Source organism: Ostrea edulis, chromosome 1 (genome assembly GCF_947568905.1).
Source record: "Ostrea edulis chromosome 1, xbOstEdul1.1, whole genome shotgun sequence".
In the NCBI taxonomy this organism is placed as follows: domain Eukaryota; kingdom Metazoa; phylum Mollusca; class Bivalvia; order Ostreida; family Ostreidae; genus Ostrea; species Ostrea edulis.
Window position 1 is genome coordinate 45,665,210 of NC_079164.1, and position 25,262 is coordinate 45,690,471.

General features: G+C 35.8%; 1 protein-coding gene across 1 annotated transcript in view; it reads right to left on the reverse strand.

Moving 5' to 3' along the window:
* Nucleotides 1-25,262, reverse strand: part of LOC125654945 (uncharacterized) — a 134,535-nt gene that overhangs the window by 30,033 nt on the left and 79,240 nt on the right. Inside the window, exons 111-164 of the mRNA XM_056143349.1 lie at nt 24,804-24,977; nt 24,174-24,395; nt 23,869-23,911; nt 23,599-23,762; nt 23,137-23,310; nt 22,735-22,953; nt 22,584-22,626; nt 22,295-22,458; nt 21,930-22,109; nt 21,519-21,731; nt 21,230-21,272; nt 20,811-20,974; nt 20,477-20,644; nt 20,163-20,378; nt 20,008-20,050; nt 19,732-19,895; nt 18,741-18,911; nt 18,408-18,617; nt 18,242-18,284; nt 17,857-18,029; nt 17,569-17,745; nt 17,235-17,441; nt 17,052-17,094; nt 16,819-16,973; nt 16,422-16,631; nt 15,997-16,224; nt 15,845-15,887; nt 15,584-15,744; nt 15,119-15,292; nt 14,487-14,699; nt 13,800-13,842; nt 13,544-13,701; nt 13,250-13,435; nt 12,909-13,121; nt 12,565-12,607; nt 12,297-12,457; nt 11,005-11,184; nt 10,654-10,875; nt 10,500-10,542; nt 8,678-8,838; nt 8,494-8,550; nt 8,168-8,377; nt 7,793-8,027; nt 7,408-7,510; nt 6,663-6,816; nt 6,161-6,387; nt 5,880-6,039; nt 4,797-5,022; nt 4,507-4,714; nt 4,102-4,299; nt 3,637-3,940; nt 3,195-3,433; nt 2,616-2,805; nt 599-817 (exon numbers count right to left, since the gene is read on the reverse strand). Coding sequence (XP_055999324.1) covers nt 599-817; nt 2,616-2,805; nt 3,195-3,433; nt 3,637-3,940; nt 4,102-4,299; nt 4,507-4,714; nt 4,797-5,022; nt 5,880-6,039; nt 6,161-6,387; nt 6,663-6,816; nt 7,408-7,510; nt 7,793-8,027; nt 8,168-8,377; nt 8,494-8,550; nt 8,678-8,838; nt 10,500-10,542; nt 10,654-10,875; nt 11,005-11,184; nt 12,297-12,457; nt 12,565-12,607; nt 12,909-13,121; nt 13,250-13,435; nt 13,544-13,701; nt 13,800-13,842; nt 14,487-14,699; nt 15,119-15,292; nt 15,584-15,744; nt 15,845-15,887; nt 15,997-16,224; nt 16,422-16,631; nt 16,819-16,973; nt 17,052-17,094; nt 17,235-17,441; nt 17,569-17,745; nt 17,857-18,029; nt 18,242-18,284; nt 18,408-18,617; nt 18,741-18,911; nt 19,732-19,895; nt 20,008-20,050; nt 20,163-20,378; nt 20,477-20,644; nt 20,811-20,974; nt 21,230-21,272; nt 21,519-21,731; nt 21,930-22,109; nt 22,295-22,458; nt 22,584-22,626; nt 22,735-22,953; nt 23,137-23,310; nt 23,599-23,762; nt 23,869-23,911; nt 24,174-24,395; nt 24,804-24,977 — 8,742 coding nt within the window. The remainder of the gene's footprint in view (nt 1-598; nt 818-2,615; nt 2,806-3,194; nt 3,434-3,636; nt 3,941-4,101; nt 4,300-4,506; nt 4,715-4,796; nt 5,023-5,879; nt 6,040-6,160; nt 6,388-6,662; nt 6,817-7,407; nt 7,511-7,792; nt 8,028-8,167; nt 8,378-8,493; nt 8,551-8,677; nt 8,839-10,499; nt 10,543-10,653; nt 10,876-11,004; nt 11,185-12,296; nt 12,458-12,564; nt 12,608-12,908; nt 13,122-13,249; nt 13,436-13,543; nt 13,702-13,799; nt 13,843-14,486; nt 14,700-15,118; nt 15,293-15,583; nt 15,745-15,844; nt 15,888-15,996; nt 16,225-16,421; nt 16,632-16,818; nt 16,974-17,051; nt 17,095-17,234; nt 17,442-17,568; nt 17,746-17,856; nt 18,030-18,241; nt 18,285-18,407; nt 18,618-18,740; nt 18,912-19,731; nt 19,896-20,007; nt 20,051-20,162; nt 20,379-20,476; nt 20,645-20,810; nt 20,975-21,229; nt 21,273-21,518; nt 21,732-21,929; nt 22,110-22,294; nt 22,459-22,583; nt 22,627-22,734; nt 22,954-23,136; nt 23,311-23,598; nt 23,763-23,868; nt 23,912-24,173; nt 24,396-24,803; nt 24,978-25,262) is intronic.

Sequence of the window (25,262 nt, forward strand, 5' to 3'; positions counted from 1 at the left end):
CTGAAGATTTCTGTTGTTATTTTGAAAAAGTGTATTTGTATCTAATGTGCACTTGAAATGACTGGTTGGGATGAAGTAAAAGGGGTCTCCATCAAAGTTTTGAATGCTGAGGAACTCTAAACAGAGCCTTAGTTTAGGACTCCTGTTTCATAACAAGGCCTACATGTACATGTAGCTAATCTAGTTGCAGTGGATTTTTTATTGCAAAAATAATGTCAGACAACTTTCCTGTCTCAGCTACAGTACTGATAGATTGCTGTTACTCCCTGGTCATGTGAATTTATCTGATCAATTCGCTTTGCTTTGAACTGGCGTTTAACATTATGACCTTTGACACCTCACATAAACTTCATTTAAAATTGATGCTATATTGTTTTGGTATGTTAAAATATTACAATGAAATACCATGAATACATATGTTACAGTAAGTGAAGAATATGTAATTCTTTTTTTAAAAAAGCCTTTTTAAAAATTAAAGTACATGTACATTAAAGTACAACACATTTTTTAAACACAATGAATCACTGAAACTACAATGAACATCCGTACAGATTCATCCCAACATTAAACACACTTAAGTTTACAACACAACACTGACCTGAGACGTATCTGTTGGCTCTGGTGTACATCAGATCAAACTTGAATTCATGTCCGTTGTAGACAGTTTCTGAACCGTTTCCATCCACAATGATACGGTGGTTTTTAAACTTGGGGTCGATACCGACACAGTGTATTTTCTCCCAGTCTGTTCGATCATTGGGTATAATGTCTTTGCAGGCTACCACCTCCATGATATCACTAGACACATTCATTTGTGCTGTAAAATTCAATTTTACACTGCACAAGCATTCGGTAAGACAAATATTTGGGAAATAGGAAAATTTTCATAATCAGTTATTAAAAAATCATTGAAATATATCAATATTAGTTCTTTTTTTTTAATCAACAAAGAAATATTCATAAAGTAATAACTGTAAATGTGATTGTACATGCATGCTGTATGCTCCTCAACCACCCTTAAAATTATCATTTAGCTTTTATATGTTGCACGACAAATCGTTATCATGGCACATTACTTCAACCTACATGTAAAAACAAATAAAAATCTAATTCTATCATTTGCATACTTGTACATGTATCATTATAAATATACTCAGTATTCTAACATGATCACAAATTAAAAACACAATCGATAAGCAAAACTGGAGGGCTTTTAGTAACAGATAATGGATTACTGTAGATTCCTAAATATAAGCAAGCTTCAGGGATTTATTATCGTGTAATTTCTCAAGAGGCATCATGCACTCACAAAATAAAATTTTCCGTTTTCATTTAATTTTCTGTTGCTAAAAGACATCTAAGAACTCATAAGAGACAACAAGTGAATTCATGTTCACATGATACGAGTCATTTTGCCATATTAAGAACGGAGTCCGGGTAAAATAAGGAGTCTACAGTAATGGCAATGAATGGAACATTACTATTTCAGATTGGGGCAACACAGTCGAAAAAACAAGTCCTAATGCGTCATGTCTCAAAATATTTTCTATTGCATTACGTCTGTTAATTCAGTAGTCCAGCGCTTTCTTATCCTACACAGGTTACATAAAACTCGATATACCCGAAACATTTACCATGACTGTAACACCGAGTTCATCCTCTGAACTGATTTCCTAGTAACCATAGATAAATACATACTTTATTTCCTAGTAACCATAGATAAATACATACTTTATTTCCTAGTAACCAGAGATGGGGTAATTGTAATCAGTAATCGTAATTGATTACAATCGATTACATTTTTTTAAGTAATCGTAATCGTAATTGATTACATTTGTTTTTAAAGCAAAGTAATCGTAATCAATTACTTTGGCAAAGTAATCGTAATTTATGATTACAATAATGATTACAATGATTACTTTATATTTATATTAAAATAATTATTTAATAGATAACAGTTAGAGCTTATGTATGTTATGTGTGCCATCATAAGATTTATCCATATCTATATGATATTATACTTACAGTATTTGCATGTATTCAATAGCAACTAAGGTCTAAATCTGTTTAAATTAAACTTAATAATCTGAACTAGTATACCCTGTATCATTTACTGTACATCTCATTGATCTCATTGATCTATTGTTACTTAATGAGTATGAGCTCACTCCTAATTAGTAGTTCACTATACTGTGCTCTATTGTTAATTAGCATCTTTCATCTTTTCTGTGGATTTGTTTATACTAATACTTCAAACATAGATCACTATGGAAAAATCCTTTGAAGATTAAGCAGTTCATCTGAGTAGATCTACCTTTCACTATAAATATTTATGACATGGACTTCTGATACTCATATATGTGTATTATACAATGTATCTTATTAATAAAACCAGTAAATATTTGTTGTTTTTCTTGTTCAAAAGCATGGAATCATGATTACTTTTCACAGTAATCGTAATTGTAATCAATTACTTTCAAAATATGTGTAATGGTAATCATAGATTTTCAAAGTAATCGTAATCGTAATCAATTACATTTACAATGTAATCGCCCCATCTCTGCTAGTAACCATAGATAAATACATACTTTGTTGTAGTAAAATCACACACTTACATTCTGTAAACAGTGGGGGAGTGAAATCACTGATGATAGACAGAGAGGACAGGATGTTTTGATATCCCAGAACGTTGATCACTTGGAAGTTAAAAAAGTGCAGCTTGTCATGCAACAGTTGTAGGTTGGAGTACTCAAAAGCCTTGTTAGATCCAATGCCAAGTTTCTCATAATGCACAAACAGGCCGTCCTACAAAGTTTTGATTATATTTATTCATTCTAGCTGACATGCACCAAAATTTGAGCTAGGGAACTTTTCCTACTACAAAGGTATATTTGGTGTATTCAGAATTTAACAATTATCAATCTATGAACAATTAAAAATTTCTGCTATCAAAAATAATGTCAATAGAATAACAAGCTATTCAATCACAGACTCCACATACAGGCCATAAAATGAAAACAGACATAAGTCAAATTTTCAAACAGATATAGTGCACAAGATTTTGACATTCGTAAGTCAATAAAATTCATGCTGAGATAACAAGGATATATGCATTATCTAATTTTCAGCATCTGTTCTCGTGGTCATGGAGCCTGTATAAGGAGTATGTTGATCCATTGATGACTCTCATTTACCTGTGAAGTTTTATGATCGTGTCCCTCTATAGCTTGTAACAGCTCACACTGTCCACTCTCTGAGAAGTCGTAATTGAAGCTGAGACACTTAGTGACATGCATGGAGTTACACAGAGTGGCACACTCTCCAGGAGTGGATATTGCCTGGTACTCTGCAGACACAATCCCCCTTCCAATCAGTCTGGCCATTTTACCATCCGAAAACAATTTCAAAACTTTCTGGTGCAAGGGATCAGGAGCTGTAATGGATGAAGATACACTGAAAAATCGTGAGCAGCACATTATGCAGGTAAATTTGATCTATTTCAATTTAGTTAGTGATGATTTAAAAAAAAAAAGAAATATATAAAAAAATAGCATCGAATACATTTATCAAATATCCAAACACATTAGAAACAAAAACTTTGTTTTTTATGATCATTATAGCCACATGAATACTCACCCACATTGTAATCAATTGTGTTGGCCTCTATGTCTGACCTTGTCCATCTGATAATTTGTTCTCCGTAGATGTCTTTTCCATACCCTACAGCAACCCTGCTCTCCTGAATAACTGAGTCATCATATACCGTCACTGTGCCCTTCAACACTTTGGCATTACTGGTAGATCTGAAAGCCTCTGTCATTCTACCTCCTGGTATGGTCATGTCATAAGTGGGCAAATTACAAGTTGCCCTGACACTATTTCCTGCCTCATTCGCCACATTGACAGTAAAATAGAGAGGAACACCAGCTGGTTTCAAGATCTGTACACAAAGAATACTTCAAATACATTACATAATTGCATCTGAAAAATAACTTGATTTGCTCATTTCTTGAAGAATATGATCTTTAAGGAAGCGAGTGAATAAACAAAAACAAAAAAAGCATATTAAACCAAATGATACTGCAAAGAGTGAAACCGTACATTGTTCAGAGTGGTAGAAAAGCCTCCCAGCTCTTCACCCGACATCACATCAGTACCACCTGGAGCAGTGCCAATATTCAGAGTCAGAATCACATTACTCCTATCATCCTCTGCCTCGAGGAACACAGTAAACTCGGGCTCTGTGTGGTCCCGGCCAATCTCCTGAATGACTCCACATTCCCCTTCCTTGGTGTCACCCTGTAATAAAGGTTTGTTCCATATAGCTTCTACTGCCACACACAGTACAGATTATTGCCACCCACCAACCAGTGCAGTAAGTGTGCAATGAACCAAAGAACTTTTCACAGGAATACAATCCAAATTATTGAATTTTATCACCAGTCAGCCAAAGAAATCGGTACTCTGTGTGTTCATTATCTATGAAAACTTAGCAATAACACTTACGCCAAAACTTTTGACTAGTGGTGGTGATTTGTCTACTTCCTCTTTGGTGTTGTCAATCAATAACTTCTTTATAGTTGCCGCTTTATATCGCCAAAGTTTAGTTTTGAACAGAACTTTCTTAAAGCTTGTGAAACCTAAATCCACTTCTAATGTCACCAGGGCATACAAGGTCAATTTGATCGGGGTCAAGCGCAGGTACATCTGAAGCCTAGAAAAAATGTAACAATATAATATATAGAAAGCAATTTCACGACTTTTAATTGAAAATCTCCATTGCATGAAAATCTTACTTCACATCCAGAGGGAATTTCTTGAATCCAATTTCAGCGGTGGTCGGGAATCCCATGTCCATAATGTCTCCCTCCAGCCGAAGTTTCCCGTATAGCAGAGCACCAATACCCAGTTCTCCCCAAACTGATACCCCACCAAAAGGTTCACAACCAGCAGTTCCCTTCATGTCCATGATCTTAGCACCAACCACAAACTTCATACCATAATAACCATCAGCTCCAAAACCTTCACAAATAATTGGCAAATTTCTTGAGGTTTCAGTGAGAAAACACATGTAGATGGGTACAATTCTAAAGAGCTTAAGCTAGGAAAATCAATAAGGAGCATCGTTATCTCAAGGAAATTCAATGTATGAGGCTTCATGAACTATGGTGGGGAGGAAAATTAGTTAACCCTTGAAATATCCATATTTACATGATTGTACTATTGTCCAGTTTACTTAGTTGACAAAAATCAACGAGGTTTATCTCCATCCATTTGATATTACCTAGATGTAAAATTTGGTGTTTCCAGGTAATAAGAAATTAGATTTAGCCCAAAAATTATTTTCTAACATCAATATGGAGTTAATTTGATCTTTGAGATTTTGATCCCATAAAGGTCATCCCTATCCAATATGAGTTTTAAGAGTCTAGGTGAAAGGAAAATAAGTTGCAGCCCAGAAGCAATGTTGTTTTATTCATGTTTTGTTGACTCCTTATGTAAAAAGACAGATTTTAAAAGTAATCTTAGCAGTTAGCACTTTTATTGTATCAAGATCCATTTAACCTTTGACCTTAAATTCATTAAGAATAATTTTCAATGAAAAGTCTGCAAGAGAAGTTTCATGATTGTACATGATAAGGGAGATTATTCATTGTTAGAAAACTATTTTTGACCTTAATAGCTTTGGACCCCTAAATCAACCTGTATATATCAGATACGATGCAAGTTTGATTAATCCAGCAACAGCATGTGATGACCAAAGCAACATAAAGACAGACAGAGTAATTCTTATATACTTCCCAAAACTTGGTTTGTGTGAGTTTATATCATATATTCATAAAAATCATAAAGTATAGCAGTAGATCTGTGGAACTTACCGAATGTCATTGTGAGTAATCCACCAATAAAGAAGATCTTGTTGAATTTAAAGAAGTTTATATTTTGCTTGGGAAAACTAAAATCTCCTTTAAGTTCCATGTCAAAACTTTTGAAGATGTTGTCAGAATCACTGAATAACTTGCTTATGAATTCAGAGTACTGAAAAAGAAACAAATTTTCTCAAGTTACTCAATTATTGCTCTGATATTCTTATCTTCATAATATGCTTTGTTTGGAGTCATTTACAACCATGCAATGAAAGCCATGAAACGAGACTCACCAAAGCTTTTGCCAGATCCTTTAGGTGGCCCATTAGTTCAGCCACTTTAAATGGATCAATATTCTTCAATTCCAGCAAGCCCTCCAGATCCCCAATTGTCATACAGGCCAGCTTCTTCCCCAGCAGCTTGGCCCCTTCTGGTGATAGTCCTTGTCCTACGACAAAGGCCTGCTTAGCTCGCCCAGCTATTTCCGTCACAGCGCCAATCATATTGGTAATGGCATCACCTTTAAAAGTGAAGAAATTCAAATATTTATTTTCAATGAACTGATGTAGAATTGGAGCACGTGACTTTTGAGAACACTTTCAGTAAGCTGCAATGTAATCCTCAGCTTTTTAACGATTGCTTACTTATTATTCAGTCAATAAACCATAAAAAAGGAAATTACTGGTATTAGACAGTACATCTCACTTGGAACTCCTTGAATGTCTTGTACACTCGAAATTTATCTAAATAAAAGAGAGACATTCGAGGAGTTCCGAATGCAGTATATCTACTAACCTCCCTGCACAGTGACCGTTCCTGGTAATGCTCCACCTGTTTGGATTGTCATTGGATTGCCAGCTCCCAGAGCCTCTAATCCAGATTTGACACCAGTGGTAAAATCATCCTCAGCCAATGGTGTTCCTTCCATGTTCTTCTCTTTCTCTGCCCGCTATAAACAAAGTTATCTTCATACATAAAAACAAACAAACAAAAAAAATATTCCGGATTTGAGGATAGTCTATTCTATCTCTATGAGTGACTGTCAAAAGCAATAAAATACTTAAATATTATCATGGTTTGTCAAACAATGATTGAATACTGTTGTTTTTAACACGAGTTCTAACATTTTCAGGGTTCAAATCAGGCCCTCATCACATACATGGGTCATCACATACATAAGCTTGTTTGTTTAGCTTCCAAATATCTCCAATGGGTAGTTTTTCATTACTTTGGTTATTTCATGACGGTTGTAAGTGTCTGTAACTCAATAGATTTTGTAACTGTATCTGGCTTAGTGATTTTCAAAATATGAATTAATCATCTGACAAGGGAACTATATGAAATTCTTCACCATTTTTTACATAAATTTTCTCGATAGATCAACTTACAAATCAGTACATTTTTGTAGAAATTGGTATAAACATCTCTCCTAGTCAGACTCTGTCAATACCAATAAATTTTTATGAATTATGCATACGTTAAATGAACTCCTTTTAGTAAAGCATAAGAAAGAGTACTGAGTTCCTAAACCACAGCTTACATCTGTTTCTTCACATCGCTGTTTAAAATCCTCAATCTGTTGACTGGTAGCATTATTCTTCAACAGAATCCTTAGCCCTTCACTGAACTTAGTGGGATCCAGCCTATTGAGAAAGAATGAAAAATTTATTTTCTCAGAGTCCCCAATATTACACACATATCTTAAAATCTGAAATATGTATCCTTTTTACATAGCATTTATGGATGTACAAGTAAATCATTTTCTATTCACAAATAAAGACCCATACTTTCTTCCTGTAAACATACAGTAACATGTATCACAATCAATGAACTTTTCATTGTTCAAAACACAGCTTCATCCTTCCCCAAAAATCTCTCAAATTATAGAGCAAACTTGCAATGCAAAATATATTGTTTTTTCTTACTGATCAAGTGTCTGGGCAGCTCTTCGTCGCCGACGTTTTCTCCCAGCACAAGAAGCAGGGGCAAATCTAACATAAGCAGGATCTAGGATATCATGTGTCACTGTTTCTGACGGATCAGAAGTAATTCCATTAAATGTCAGACTGGCTCCAATGGCGATGGTAGTTACATGGGCTGTTTTCTCATATTTCAACTGGAAGGCTGGCCCTGTTCCTATGTCCTCTGTGTAGAGTACTCCTATCAAATGGAAGAAAAATCATCGTGAAATTAGCAGGACTCTACATTATTCCAGGGCACTTTTAGGAATAATCCAGAATCAGACAAGGACCAGAATTCCTCAACTACTATTCATTGAATCATTTCTATTAATTGCTTACCATCAGTGAGAGCTGCCAGAGATTTGGTGACGGATTTAGATTCAATCTGGTACTCAATATTAGTACAATCTACTCTGATTTTAAAATAGATAGAACGATTTCCTAGTGTGTAGGCACTGTCTATACAGCATTCAAGTCCTAAGCAGTCTGACAGGTAGTTACAGTTTGCCAGGGCAGTGGTTGTATTGACTCCATCAATATTTGGGCAGGCTGCAAATAAATATTTAATATATTCATCAATCTTTTCTATAATTTCTTTCATCAATGATATTCTGTAAAGTTAGAGAGAAAAAAGATTTTTCTTCCAGATGAATGAAAATTCTTACTGTCAGCATATGTAAATGGAGTGCATTGGGTCTGTCTCCAAAAATCAAAGCTCACACCTGTTAAATCAAAATCAAATCTTCAAAAATCTACTTTCCTTTATTTCAACTCTTGTAACAACATTTATAGAAAAACTGGAAACGTACTATCTAAATAGTGATGAAATCTAAGTAAATAAAGACTGACCTTGGAATGGTGCAGGGTCAGTTGGAATGCATGTCTGATATCCTAACGCTAAATCCTGGAAAACATTGATATCCAAACTACATGTAGATTGTTCAAAGCACAGCTTGATTGTCCCATCCACAAGAAACTTCTTTTTGGAGCTCAAATGTGTCACATGATAGCTAAAAATATATGAAATATCCTCATTAGTGTATTGCTAAAGCAACACTAGTACATTTGCTAACACTGATGCTGCAGTATCATCATCCTCTACTAACCCCAGCCCAATCCTCTGGAAGACCATTACAATTACTGCAAAACTGGACATGTACCCAGTACAATATAAAATGTTTATCGCAATTCACCTTTGAATTAGAACGCTTTGGTCGATATAGTATTGCGTTGTGTGACGACACAATCGAATCTGTTTGTAATACAATTGCGAAATGCAACAGAAACTCTCATTGGTCCATATGTATAAGTCCGCCCAAATTCCCTTATACGGGAGTAGTCAGCATTTGAAAACATGATGGCCAGATGCTAGATGAAAAAAAAACTTCAAAGGAAGAAAGAGAAAGTTATATTCTTGTATTGTTGTCTCATAAATTTAATAGTAAAAAAATTCCTAACATATTTTCCTACTATACTTGTGTCCAAACATACCTTCAAATATTTATTAAAGCCCCATACGACCCAAAAACTCGGATCACAGCTTTTGATGATTTTGTTCGTAGACATGTTAGGTAGCCAGTCAATTCAAATCCCGGTTCATTTCCATATTGGCACAATAGCGTCTAGATGTGTACTAATACCCCACAAATATTTTAGCTAAATTGTTTAAATAATATACCACCCCAGTCCTATTAAATGATAATTATTGAAATAGCTAAACTCACGGCAGTGAGGCTTTCATTAGTCATGAGCGGCCGCGCCGGCCGGTCTCCATCTAATGTCCTTATGTAGCATTTTCGTTCATCTAGAGCTTATTTTACCTTTACAAAAACTGGTACAAAAATGTTTTAATTTCTATTAATTATTCGTGTTGATAATAAATGAAGAGCGAATACATAACTTACAACTGATTTTATGAATAGATACCAATAGCAAGAGTTCGAATTGACCAGCTACCTACCATGGCTACCTCAACAAACGAAATCATTTGAAGCTGTGAGTTTTCGGGTGGTGTGTGGCTTTAATGAATATTTGAAGGTATGTTTGGACGCAAGTATATAGTAGGAAAATATGTTAAGATTTTTTAATATTGAGTTTATGAGACAGCAACACAAGAATACACCGATTTCAGGCCTCAACCGTCCGCAGCTTTTTGTGACCCATAAATCGAAGGTTTTTATAAGAGGTGGATCTCCAGCTACACTGAATTCGCTCGAGAGAGAGGGCGGGCTGTAATCGGACAATGAAAACTCTTTGTTGTATTTCATCAAACATGTCATTCAAATTGTTCAATCGTCTCATTCAATTGTGTCGTCACTCAACGCAATACTATATCGGGTAAAGCGTTCTAATTCAAAGGTGAATTGCGATAACTCAAGGATATGTTATATGAGGGATGAAATACATTTGTATGTGGGCAGTTTCTCTTATGCCTATAGTGGAATTATAACTCAAATACTAAACAAACCAATAAAAGTGTGCAATTCCAAAGCAATCAATCCATCTTTAACCACTACATATGTACAAGCTAGGTTTTATGAACACTAAAAACATTCACTTGATTGATTTGTCTGTTTGCTAACTACATAATGTACATGCCATACAGTGTATGTTCAATTTGTTTAATCATAGCCATGCAATTTGCAAATTTCTTCACACAACAGAAACTTACCCCCATCGTATGACCCCATGTACAGACACTTGTTCACTTTTTGCTACAAATAGTCATTAATCACATTTCATTTTCATACACAAATTCAAGCAAGTTTTCACAATATAAATAAATGAAATTGTAAATTTCTCATATCAAATGAAGTTAAACTGACCCCAGGCATAATCAAAAAGTCCATATGTATATCTGAGATTGTCTATGGCACCCTCCATCTGATAGTTACACGTGTCCATGTTCAGCTCCAGCTTGGCATGACGTCGGACTTGTGATACGTACACACAACAAGACACCCGATCACACGTAGAAGGGACGTGACATTTCACTTTATCTGTGTCGTTTATACTGGATAGTGTGTCATTAGGGAAGTTCGTGCACTCTGATAAAAAATAAAAAATAGTTTGATTTGCAAAAAAGTTAGCAATCCTGTTACTCACAAACATAACCACAATTCTACACTGAGGTATGAATTCTGTTTTCAATTACTACATCTTGTATTAACTCTTACCATTGTTCCAGCCATTTCCATCGGCTGCTCCAAAAATGGAATCATCCAGAGAACAGCTGTCTAGACTAGACAAGAAATGATCCAGACCCAGTTCTAACAGCAGTTCATTGGCCTGAGTATCTGTGATATTTTCTTCTCCAGCGATGGATCGAGTGGACATCCAGCTCGCCAAAGAGAAAGCTATAAAACAATTTAGTTACACATAACTTGTTCTAAATTCAAGAAATTTGTACTTCATTCAAATTCAGTTGCACTATGTCAAAGATGTTGTATATAGAATTTTTTGAGAATTATAGAATATCTCTCTTACTGCAAATTTGAATAATTTTAATGATAGCAATTTATTGTACCTGCCTGGTTTCACTAATTCATATAAACTGTTAATAAATGCTTAATATAAATATACTTTTTAAGTGTACTTGGGAATTAATAACACATCCTCACAATTTAAAAAACATATTTTATCATTATGGCAAAAAAAAAAACAACAGAACTATTTTCCTTGTCCTTTCAATTTCATCATCTTATTAGCTCTGTGGATTAAACTTGTAGGCTATCCCACAAGGCTTATTAGCTTTGTGGATTAAACTTGTAGGCTATCCCACAAGGATTTTGATTTTTCTTGATGATTTTACACTGAAATCACAATTTTTTGATTACTACATAAGGCTGTTTTAAGTTACTAACACCACAATCTTATTTACACATATTCAATAATTAACATCAATGAAAATTTTGAGTAGTGGTACCACACCTTCTTAATTTGGTACAATCAAAGCTGATGAACTATTTAACATAATAACTGAATTAGCACTTCTTCTATGCATGATAATGGATAAATAGAGATTTTCAACCATTAAAGGGGCATGGACACGATTTGAACTGAAAATTCTAAAAATTTTATTTTCTTATTTCTAATATTTGCAACGCTTAACTTAAAGGTATTTCTAATGGTCAGCAAAAATTTGAATGTCAGTTGTTGAGTTACAAGTGAGATACTGCAATCACAATTCTTGGCTATGTAAACAAGGCTTGTGCTATGTTTTTGTTTACATACTGTACATATGTATTAATATAGATTGCTTAATAGAAAATATCATGCTTAAAGCAAAATGAGACACGTCAATCACTAGAAACTGTTTAAATGTGTTCGGAATTACCTTATAATTAAAAAAATTTTGCTTTAAACGAAATTTTTACATGTATATCTACATGTTTTTACACATTTACACTAGTATTAGGTATTGTATGTAATGACTTGCCATAAGAAAAATTGAAGAAAATATACTTACCGGGGTTAAGGAAACCATCATTGTATGTGCACTGTTTTATATCAAAGGAAGTCTGGTTGAAGATCACAAAAGTTTCATCACATCCTGTTGTTTCATAACAAGCAGACACAGACAAGTCAAAATAGTACTTTCTCTCAATGACATTTCTTGTAATGGTGTACCTAAAACACACAAAAACCAATTCAAATCACGTACTCTAGCTAACAATATACTAAGCCCTAAATAAATCATGTCAACATAATTAATTTTCATTATATAATGTACTTACACTACTTCAAAAACACCCTTCAGTGACAGTTTGTGTTCCGTCCCTGCAAAGTTTAAATGGATCATGGATGAAAGAAGGTGAGTAAAAGAAATTAATACTTAGAGAAAAAAGTTTGTCTGTAACCAATGAATTCCAAAATACATGAAATATTTCCATAGGCAATTCTCTGCAATTGAAAAAAAATCACATAAATGCAGAAGACTTGATTTTTGTGCAGCATATGCATATAAAATTATGATCATGCTATGAAAACAATGAAAATCAGATCCTCCAAAAAAAAGTGATTTTACAGTATTAATGGAAATAAAGATTTAGTGGATGATTTTTCAAGGTGTTTCACTCACCGTAATCAAATGTGTGGAGGGATATTGAAATTGGTATTCTTTCTATAGTCACGTCCAGATAGTTGGCACACTCATGGAAGTCTACAATGACCTCGATTTGCCTCTTATTGAGTTTGGAGATTTCCATACAGCAGGTGGCGCTAGTACAGGTGTTTGGATTATTGCAGGTGATCCCTGCAGGCAGTGCTGGCAAGTTTGGTCGTGGGTTACAGGCTGCAAAATATTGCAATATCAAACTAATAAAACAATCTCTTCATAAGAGGTGTACATTTAAATGAATAGGATCATACTATGTTGATCAATTGCAAATGAAGAGGTGATTAGTGCTAAATTATTCTAACTTGATATCCATCCATCGACTTTAGCACCAGTGTATATTGCATCTGTAGCCTGATTGCAGGGGGTTTCCTTCATCAAGTTAGCAATACCACGCTCCTCCAGAAACAAGTTCTGAAGGTACACAGGCAAAGGACTCGTGCTTCCATTTACTTTCATAGTAAATTCCAACCAATTCTTCAGTGAGAACCCTACAACAATAGCATATCTCTTCAGATTTTCTTTACTTTCACATGACAATTATCTTGCATGGTAAAGTTAAACCTCTGAGTCTCAAGGAAAATGGACAGATGTCATACCTTGAAGGCCAGTGGACCAATCACATGTAGGTTTAGGCAAAAGAGCACCAGTAAGTACGGAAGCCAAAACTTCACAGCTTCCATTGCTCTCAAAGCAAACACTCACATCCAGATCCACTGCATATTGATTCTTTGAGGTCAAGTCTCGGACATTCAAACTAATTATAGAAATTATAATGTAATGATGGACAAAAGTGATAAATTCTAAACAAATTGTGTGTTAACTTCAGCTTCACTCTGCATAATTTGAACTTACTTCATTTTCAGCATACCAACTAAACTGTATTGGGATGTGTTGCCTGGAAAGATAAGACAGCAGAATCAATGCATAATCCATAGACAACTAGAGAAGGTGCAACATATTCAGCTCTGAATAACATAGCATATTTTGAGTTTTCTCTGATACCGTGATTTCAAGGTGGAAATAACTCTGAAAATGACAATTTATTTTCCCCTATGTACAGATTCCTTTTTTTGAATACCATTCCACAAAAGTCATGGCACTTGAACTTTCTCTAAAAAATTGACAGAAGTCTCAACTGTCCAGAAAATTTTCAGAATAGAAAATCATGGCCACATGTGTTGACAAAACAATTTTCATATGCAATACAGAGATACGATAAATATCTATTCATTTGAGCATGGTAGATGAATGCAGGCCATTATCTTTTGAGCCAAGCAATTTAGAATAATGGATTTTGGCTATTTGAAAGAAAAGAGCTGGAAATGTGCACAATTGTGACATTATACATAATAAATAGATTACTCCATACTAAAAACATTTCTTTTGTATATTCTACCTCAAACTTACACAAATTCTTCTGTTATATATGTACATGCACTGTAGAATTACAGTAGACTAACAATAACCTTAGTTTTAGTTAAATGTAACCGTTTTACAATTAAGATGGAACGGTATCGCTAAGTTCCAATATCAACTGACCAAAAGCATAGTTAAGTAAATCCACTTGAATTGTAAATCTCTCCAGGGAAATGGTCATGATTTGTGAGCAGGGGTCGAGGCTGACAAATGCCCTCAGCGTTCTCCCAATCTTGTCCACTTGTAGACAGCAATCCACTCCTGTACAATCGTAGTCCAGGTGACAAACCAAAGGTTCAGAGGTCAAATTATTCAAATTCACAGTAGAAGGACAAACTAAAAATAGGACAATAGAAATAGTAAAGCAGCATTCTTCAATTCTAACTTTTGTAACATCACAATTGCAGCAGATATCTACCAGTTATTTCAGTCCCTGTTGTACTATTTTCAAACTGATATCACTACTGTAGTTTAATTCCTAAATATACGCAAGGAATCTATTATCAGGTAATTTCGCGATAGGCATCATTCACAAAATAAATTTATTCGCTTTTAATTTTCTGTTGCTAAAATACAAACAAGAACTCTTGATTTACAGACCACATGCTAATTCATGTGCACACCATTTGACATGCATGAGTCATTTTGCCATATTAAGAACTCGTGTAAAGTAAGGCTTCTACAGTCACTGAGAGCTACACTAAGTATATAAGTATAAATGCACTATACAAGACAATATGAGTAGATCTACTTACATTTGTTCCATCCGTTGACAGGGTTGGAGTAGATACCGGTGGAGGCTGTTAAATCACAGGAGGTCTCCAGGAGATACCGGGCTGCCTTCATCTCGTTGATTAGTTCAGCTGATTGGTAACCCGTTAGAGGACTGCTATAGCCATTATTGTTGATCCAAGCAGCAGCTGAAAAGTCTGAAACAGAGAAAACAGCTTAGATACATACACATTAGTCCGAAACAGAGAGACAACAGCATACATACAATTAGTCCAGAACAGAGAAAAATAGCAAACACATCAGTTTAAAACAGAGAAAATAACATAGATACAAACATATATTAGAATGAAACAGAAGGGGGGGGGGGGGGGCATATAGATTTTAAAAAAAGAAGAAGATTGAAAAAGAGAAAATTAAGGAAACATCAAATTCACAACACAGTAAAACAAAAAGATAAAAAGTTATTCCCCTTTCCGCACAATGCTTACTAGTATTGACAAAGCCTTCATCCCATGAGCATGGCTGCTTGGGCAGCATCATGTTTTCAAATATAGTGTGGTTGGCCTCACAGCCAGAACTCTCTGTGCAGACACTCAACTTCAATGTCACCACGTACAGCTTCTCATTGGGCAAGTCTCGAATATTATACCTAGGAATAAGAGACACAGTGTTCATTAAAGTTACGACTACCAATGATAATAATAAAAATTATACTGCTTTTTGTATCATTTGTATTGTAGAAATCTTACATCAGCCTAAGTATTCCTGCCAGGTAAAACATTTCATCCTTTCCTGAAAAGATGCCATTAAACAAAACATATTATTTCCATTCATCCTTTATAATGGATTGATGAGGCATAGAAGAATGAAATATCAACAGCAAAGTGCAGTAAGAACTCACCAAATGTATACTGATCCAAGGATTTGTTGAAGCTAAATTTTTCTATACCAACTCTTAACATAAATTTGCATGGGTCAATTTCCACATGTGCATTGAAGGATGTGCTGATAGCTGGAACTTCTACACAACAGTCTACTGCTGTACACAAGGTGGGCAGATAGCAGGTCATCAGGCTAGCCGTGCTGGCTTCTAAGGCATTACCTACCAAGTCCACACTTAACTGGCATACTGAAATATTTCAACATATTCTCAAAACTGCAGTAATCATACACAATTACAAATGTACATAAAATGTGCACATAGTACATGTATACCTACTAAAAACAACTGATCATGATGAAAGTGGCCAAAGAGTTCTAAAAATTTATTCACAGAATCATAAGATCTCATACACGTCTTCAACAAATGATTAAACAAGCGCTCACATTGTGGAGTGGAGACAGCATTCTGGTTGAATCCGGTGTCTTGGCCACTCTTCATGGTATTGGAATACAGCCCTGCTCCCCTCTGACACTGGGCGGTGTCCATGTACTGGGCTATATCCAATTCCTCCAGTAACAGAGCTTGGGCCCAGGCAGGTAGAGGATCTGCGGCAGGGATACCCTGGTTGTTCTTAAAAGCGCTCAGTGAAAATCCTACAATATATCATCCAATACTTAACCAAGTCATGCCTTCTTCAGTAATGTTTGCCCATGGATATGAAATAAGTAATAGCAGACATTCATTAACAGCAAATCTATCTTAATTCAAACAGCAGTCAGTGATACCTGAAATAAGCTTCAGATGTTTGATAAACATTACATATCTATGCTGTAAACATACCTGGATTATCAGTATACGGACAGAGTTTCTTTGGCAGCAGTGTGTTTTCAAAGACAGTTACATTCTTGTAGCAATCACCATACGATTCAAAACACATGCTAATATTCATGTTCAGAAGGAATTGTCGGGATCCATACAAGTTGTCGATAGTGAAACTGCACAAGAAGAAATTAATAATGCAGTGAATTTCTCAATAAATTCACATAAGTACTTTATAAAAGAAAAATACTTACTCCATTCTCACCACACCAGCTAACCAATGATGTTCAACTTGTCCTGAAAAACAAAATGCTTCTTTTATTTAAATAAACAAAATCTTTACATCAATGCATGAACAACTTAATGGATTGCCACATATCAGTTTAGGAAAACTTTCCAAAACCCATCTTCAAATACCACACATGAACATTACATACCCCATGGATATTCTGAGAGGGAGATATTCCTGGTGAACTTCTCAATGCCAACATTCATGACAAAATTACATGGATCTATGTCCAGATATGTGTGAAAGGATCTTTTGAGGAAATCAATCTCTGTACAGCATTCTGAAGACATGCAATCACTCTTAAGGTTGCAAAGACTCTCCGACACAGATGGTTTTGATACCGTCTTCGAACAATCTGAATCAAAATTATTACATGTATATTACACGGATACAAACATCAGTAATGCTTGTGTAACAATATCAATGTAAAAACATTTATATGATACACAGAGCTGCAATTTTATTGATATGAATTGTTTTACCGGTAGACTGAGTCCATCCATTGACAGCTGAGGCTGAGGTAGGTGTACACATGGTTGTCTGTAGGTACTGAGACACATAGAGTTCATCAAACAGCTGAGCCAGCCTGTAGTCTTCATTGGACAGGGCTGTAGTGTCAGCCAGACTGTTGTCAGACAGCCAATCCGTCAACGAGAAGTCTGCAATGGATTTCAATATGTACATCTTACCATCAAGCTGCAAATTTCAATCACAAAAGGAAAACAAGGAAAGCAATAGTTGACAAAGGACAAAAATAAAGGAGATATTACTAGTGTTGATAAAGCTGTGATCCCAGCTGCACAAAGCCTTTGGTATTATGGTATTTTCCAACACTGTCAATATATCTACAGATGAACACTGTGGATCAGCGGACTGATAGCAGTCCATTACTTGCATTGACACGAGGTAGGCTCTACCATAGGGCAAATCCTCGACTGTGTACCTGTAAAAACCAATGAATGCTAAATCAGCAGGTCAACTTTTGTCACTACTACATATTTATAAAACAAAGACTAACTTCACCATTTAGTTGGAAGTGAAAGATGATACAATTGTCAGTGCACAACAAAACCTCCTCTACAGTCAAGTCAAAAATTACAAATTACAACATCAAATCAAGGTTAAACCCATTTAAATAAACAGAAAGTTACTTACTTCACTCTATATATGCCTTGAAGCCTGAATTCTTGTTCAACTCCTAAGATAGGAAGAAAAATAATAGACTAAGTACAATTAAATTCAAAAGCATATTAATATACACATATCTTTAAATCTATATCATAATGGAAATTCTCATTATAAATCCTAAGGCCTTTCTCACCCCATGGAAATCCCACAAGAGTACGATTATAGAAGATCTTTTCTATCTGAATGCTAAGGCTGCTGGTGCAGTGATCAATACTGAATAAGACTTCAAAACTTCTCTTTAACTGAGAGGCATAGACACAACACTGAAGTCCAGTGCAAGAGTCATCCAAGTGACAGCTTAGGTCAGCGTTCAAGGTCGGTAAAGTGACACTAGCACTGCAGGCTGTTAAAAGAGAAATCCTTCAGTTAAAATTTGCATCCATAATCATTTCATCCCTAAAATGTTTTTATAAATTTTTGTTTTACACCCGAATTTCAGAGTTGAATGAGTCTGAAGTGGAGATACCTTTAGTCCACCCGTTAGTTGCCCCGCTGTATATCCCAGCTGCCTTGTCACATGTTGGCTCTTTGATATACCCAGACAGGCCTGTCTCCTCCAACAGCTGTAGCAGGTACACAGCAGGAATATCCCCAGCTCCTAAGCTCCTCTCCATTTTCCATGTCAGGAGAGAGAAGTCTGGATAAAAGGAGTACATTTACTATAAGTATAAGGAACCATGAAACCATGCATAATAGAGTGTATTTCACTGGAAGAGATGCAAAACTAGAGTCTGGAGTGACTTGAATGCCCCTGCCTAAGGGGGCATAAGGGCCGTAACTCTGACAAATGTTATCTCAACGGACCTACATACATAACTTCAACTGTGTAACCTTATGATAAATCTATATTCCACATTTCCATTTACAACATCCATCTATAACTGAGAAAATTAGCAGAAATTGCGAAGTGTGTGAAATTTTTCAAAGTGCAAGTGGCTCAATTCTTTCAAAAATTACTCGGCCAGATCCAAATATGAGCTTGACCTGCATGTTTTCTGTGCCTATCTGTATCCCAAACTTTAATTCAAAATGTTCATGTACAGTGTATTACTGAGATCATATTGAAATGAAACTGAATAGTGTAAAATTTTCAGTCACAGGGGCATAACTCTGCCATATACTGACCCATATACAATTTGACCTTTATATTCTCATGACTTATCTACATCCTGAATTTCAATTCAAAATGTCCCTGAATGACTGAGGCAAAGAGCAAACACTATGAAATGTTTGAAATTTTTGAAGTCCACACACAGAGCAAAACTCTGTCAAAAATTATTCAACCAGAACCATTAATAAAAACTAGACTAGGACTTGACTCATGATGCATCCTTAGCAGAGACAATGAATGGAAACTGAATTAATTGATGGAAAAGGGTGACACTATATGCCCAAGCCATCTTATGGCAGGGGTATAAAAAATAACCTGACAAATACTACAACATGTATAAGCTTACTGGCAATACGGAAGTCTGATGACCAGTCACACACAGCTTTGGGAAGGAGGGAGTTGGTGAAGAGAACATGGTTGACACCACACTCCTGGTTGTCTTCGTAACACTGACTAATGTTTGCACTCAGTAGATACGATCTCTCCCGATACAGGTTCTCCACCACAAAACTGCAATTACAAGTCAAAGATTTATATTCAATCATACACAAAAAGTTGAAAACATTTGGTAAAATATTCCAAAGGTATCTACTGCAACAGAACTGCATGCAACATTCAGTACCTGATGACATAAATTCCAAACAGATCCATCTTTTCCACATTACCTGGAAAAAAAAACCCAAACAAACTCACAAAGTTGTTTATACACCCATATTCATATTTGACTGACCAAGAGTATCATACAACAGCGAGAAGCACCAGACATTTAGTTTTTACCCCATTTGTAGTCGAGGAGAGAGATATCCACGGTGCGCTTTTCTATCTGCAATTTGAGGTTGAAGTTACAGTTGTCGAGGGTAACACGGACATCCACTGTCCTCAACAGGACCATGTCATCCAAACAGCAGGTAAACGCTGTACAGCTGGAGGCCAGGTAGCAGTTGATATTGTCTGCTGAAGTGAACTGGGTCATTCCAGACACCTTCCCACATGCTGAAAAGAAATAACACAATTTTGAAATAAGCTTATGATAACTGTCTGTACCACATGTACTAGGATGAAGTGCCATTTCACATGACGAATATCCTCACCATCACTCCAGTAGAAGTTGTGTGGAATGTAGTTCCCTGACTGTCTAGAGCAACCAGTCGACATATACTCAGCTATCCCAAGATCCTCCTGTAAAAGAGCGACCTGGGCAGGAGTCAGCAGGGCAGATGTCGCCTCCTTCTCCGTCTTCCATGCAGCCAATGAGAAATCTAAAGACAAGAGTATTTATAATCATGAAGATATATATTTCAGACACGTTTTTTTTAGTCCATGGCCAAAAGATCAGCAAACAAACCACCCCGTTAGCAAATATATTGAATATCAGTTTCTTGTAACATGAAGGAAGTTAAAAAGGAGGTGAACTAAAACACTCACTGGTTTTTGTGTAGCCAGCATAGAGGTGACAGACCCTCTTGGGCAGCACAACATGCTGCAAGACAACTGTGTCCAGAACACAAGGCCCTGTCGTACTGAAGCACAGGGCTATGCTCAAGTCCACCAAATACTTCCTGTCTGACGTCAAGTCATATACTGCGTACCTTAGAGAGGCAAATACATATCAGAGGTCACATTGTGAGTACAATCACATGATTCTCTACTGTCCTTAATGTGAAAACACATGCATTTTCATGAAATATAAAAGATGTGTGGTCAATGTACTGCAAATTTTACATATTACCACAGTATCTCCATGCTTCCACTATTTACCCAAGAAACACACACTGATTAGAAATTCATTCCTTTAGTAAAATCTTTTATACATGTAGCTAATAAATAAATGACAAAATACTTACTTCATTCTGACCACATGATTCAAATAATAGAAGTGCTCTGTTGCTGAAATGAGATTTTAAATATGAGTATTATGAAACACTATTAAGAGTAAATGTGTCATAAAGTACAATCGATTATAATGTACATTTTATAATAAAGTACAATCTATTATCATGTAAAGTCAATTGAAATGTACAATCAACAATCTATCACAATGTACAATCAATTATAAAGTGCAGTCTATGAAAAATATATTTAGCTTCACACTTTTGTACATGTACATGCACATGTTGTCAGTGTAATTCTTACCAAATTCAAAGTCATACAGGGATATCTTCATTTCAAAGTTCTCGATGCCCACAGTGAGTTGGTGGCTACAGGGGTCCAGATCTAGGACAGTGGTAAAGGAGCGTCCTAGTGGTGTGGTGGCGTCTACACAACACTGCACTGTGGTACAGGTGGAGGGAATGTGGCACACAATACCCAAGGGCAGGGGACTTGTGTTTACAGAAATTGCACAGGCTGTAATTCAGAATAATTATAACTGAAAATATCCAGTACCAATTGTGCCACCTCATGGATATTCATAAAACATGTAAATACAAACTTCACAGAGAATTATTCAAAAAAAATATTTTCCAAAATGTCTGGGAGTACTCAAGTTACATATATGTATACTGGAAATTATCATTCAATATATTCTTTAACTCATTCACCCACCATCGTTCCAGCCATCAGACAGAGAGCTGTTGACATAGAGATCATCAGAATGACTACAAGATGTATCTTTCATGTACATAGCCAGACCCAAGTCCTTCAACAGTCTCAAAACTCCATGCTCTGGAAGAGCTGACCCGGGAGTAAAACCACGGCTTGTGCTCCAGGTGGACAACTCAAAACCTTCAGCATAAACAATTCAAAAATTAACAATTCGCATCACACTCAGTTTTATTTATGTCCACAAAAAATTATTAATGATGCATTTTATCATATTATATCACATTTTCTATGCAGTCACCAATTCTAAATATAATCTTTCCACTAGTTAAAAAGTTTATACTGGCCTACAGCAATCATTTGAGTACCTGGAAGCTTGAAGTCAGTGCTCTTGAAGTTACAAACTGCTTTAGGAAACATGACATCTTTCAGAATAACCTCTGATAAGGAACAGTTGTTTGGTTCATAACAGATGCTGACATTGACGCTCACAAGGTAATGTGACTCACTACTCAAGTCATGGATTACATAGCTAAAAAAAACTTTGTTAGATACATTCACTGCAGAATCGGGTAGAATGCTTAATTGCAAACATTTCTATATACCTCTAGCTAATTTGTTTAATTTTATACACTCTAATATGAATGAATTACACACCTTAGTTGATAAACTCCTGCAAGACTAAATTCATCCTGCTCTCCTGAAATCAAAAGTCGATAAATTAAGACAGAATTATCAAAACACAATTTTTCTTAAAGTGAACAAGGTTTGGAAGTATTTTCAGGACATCAATACTTCTGGTTCTTACCAAACTTGTAGTTAAGAAGGGAGACTTCCGTTTTCAAAGCCTCAATGCTCACTATCAGCCTGTGGTTGCAAGAATCCATATCAATTGACCAGGTAATGGTAGACTGAAATTCCGAATCATCAGTGCAGCAAACAATTTTGGTACAACTCGATTCCACAACACAGTATGTCAACAGATCCAGGTTGTAAGGAAGTCCAAGAATGCGACATTTGCTGTTCACTGCATACATGAAGGAACAATCAATAAATCAGAGTCATATTGAAATTTCCATGTCAACATGAACCAATCTAATGAAGTGGTTGCTCTTAGCTACAATATTTGTCGTAAACTGAACTGATTACTATCAAATGATAATATCTGCCTAATTTCAAAGATCTATTGAGAATATTGAGGACAACCTACATTCAACCCATCCAATATATGTAGGGGAGTATGGAGCCAGATTTCTACTGCAGCTGGTGTTCAGTCTATACTGAGGAATACCAAGGAAATCTTGGACCTTAGCAGAAGTGTGTGCAGGCAGACGGTCTCCTGCACTGAAACCCCGACTTGCTGTCCACGAAGAAAGTGAAAATCCTGCAAAATACAATCATGTTAACTCTCATTTTGAATTCAACAGTGAAAATTCATGTAATAAAGGGGGGGGGGGGGTTTAAATGGTCACCATGACAAATTACTAATGTTCATGACAATAGTTAGAAAATTTTACATGTAATAAAGTTCATACATATTTTGAATATAGTTGTTCACCGTAAACAATTTTAATGTTGGCAAAAATGACCAGAACTTTGAATTTGTAGGGAGGGGTATCACCCTACACTGGAGGAGGGAGAGATGAGAGGGCAGCGTTAGAACACACTTTACCTGGTGGGAGTTGTGATACGTAGTTGCACTGCTTCTTTGGCAGAAGGGCATTATCTAATATTGCTAAGTTGTTAATTTCACAGGTTCCAGAACTAGACAGGCATATACTGATCTTCAAGTTGACAAGATATTTATTGGCACTCCAAAGGTTTTCAATGATAAAACTGAAAAAGATATATTAAAACATGTTAATCAACTTTCTCTATTAAGCTGATACAAGTATGTTGCCAGAGAGTTCATCAGCTATAGTAAATACAATGCTGTACATACTCCATTCTTACTACTCCTTGCAGCCACACGCTCTTTGACATCTCTGAAAGAAAATTAAATATATACATTAGAAAAAGAGTTACAAATTAGGTACTTCTTGCATGTGAACAATAACAATTATTATGCAAAGTCAAATGTCCAAAACAAAAATTCAGTATGTTATTCATATCAATTTTATCCATTTTTGTCTCTATGTGTTATTACATCATATGGAAATGAATTTTCCAATCATATGTTAGGAGGCATTTGGCTTTTGTCCCACATAATTGTATATCATATTGTAAATTCAACTTTTCACATCACACCTGTATTCAACTCCGATATTGTAAGTTGCGAGATTTCAGAAAACTTCCATTTGTCGATCGCCACGGATACCTTTGATGTACACGGATCAACATCCAGTGCAACTCTGAATTTCCTGCCCAGTTTGGAACTGGACACACAACACTCCAGCCCAGTACAGGTGTCTGACAGGTGGCAGGACGCAGTTGAGGGAAGTGTAGCCAGGCTAGTGTTGTACGGGCAAGCTAAAAAATTAATTAATTCAGTAATCAATCGTACAGATATCAATTCAAACTTGTAGAGACCTTGTGAGAACAGTATCTACAGTCCAAGAGAATAATTTCATCTTTGGTAAGTTCAACAGGTGACTGTGTACTTTCCCTAAAAAGAATTTGGTGAAATGTTTAGATGAATGCTTAGTACTAGCATGATTGTACATGTAATTTATCAGAGGTGAATGTGTATGTGGGGGGTTATATATACATAGGCACAAGACTTGTGTTAATAGTGCTAAAATATGATTGATTGTCCCCATAAAAATGAAAAGCTGTACACTATTTGTTAAATACTGAAATTATTGTGACAACCTCAGGCCGGGCATGCAGGTCGATGAATTCAGTATGCAGATGTTGACTTCAATCTGGTTTTCTTACTTGTGTTCCATCCGTTGCCATTGTCTGGGACATATGGCGAGTCTGTCGTATCACAGTCGTCGTCCTTGTACTGGGACATCTGCAGGTACTTCATCAGGTCCTGCAATACCTGGTCAGATAAGGGGGTACTGTCTGTGTGTCCATTTGTTGTCTGCCACCCAGTTAAGGTGAAGGCTACAAATTCACAATATCATCATGAAAATATTTCAATGTTGCACATCAGTAAATAAAATGATCAAGTTAATTAGGCTCTGATTTGTTAATCCAATATGGATTGTAAACTGCAAATATGATAACCTAATAGTGCATTCATATGTTTTAAAATATGACTTCACTGTCAAAGTTTCTGGTGCTGTCAAGCATTGACCGTTCACTGTATGGTTGTGGCATTAGTACACGTAATTAACCCAAGGGGCTACAGCTTATTACAATAAAAAGTCAAAAGAAGCTAAAACATCT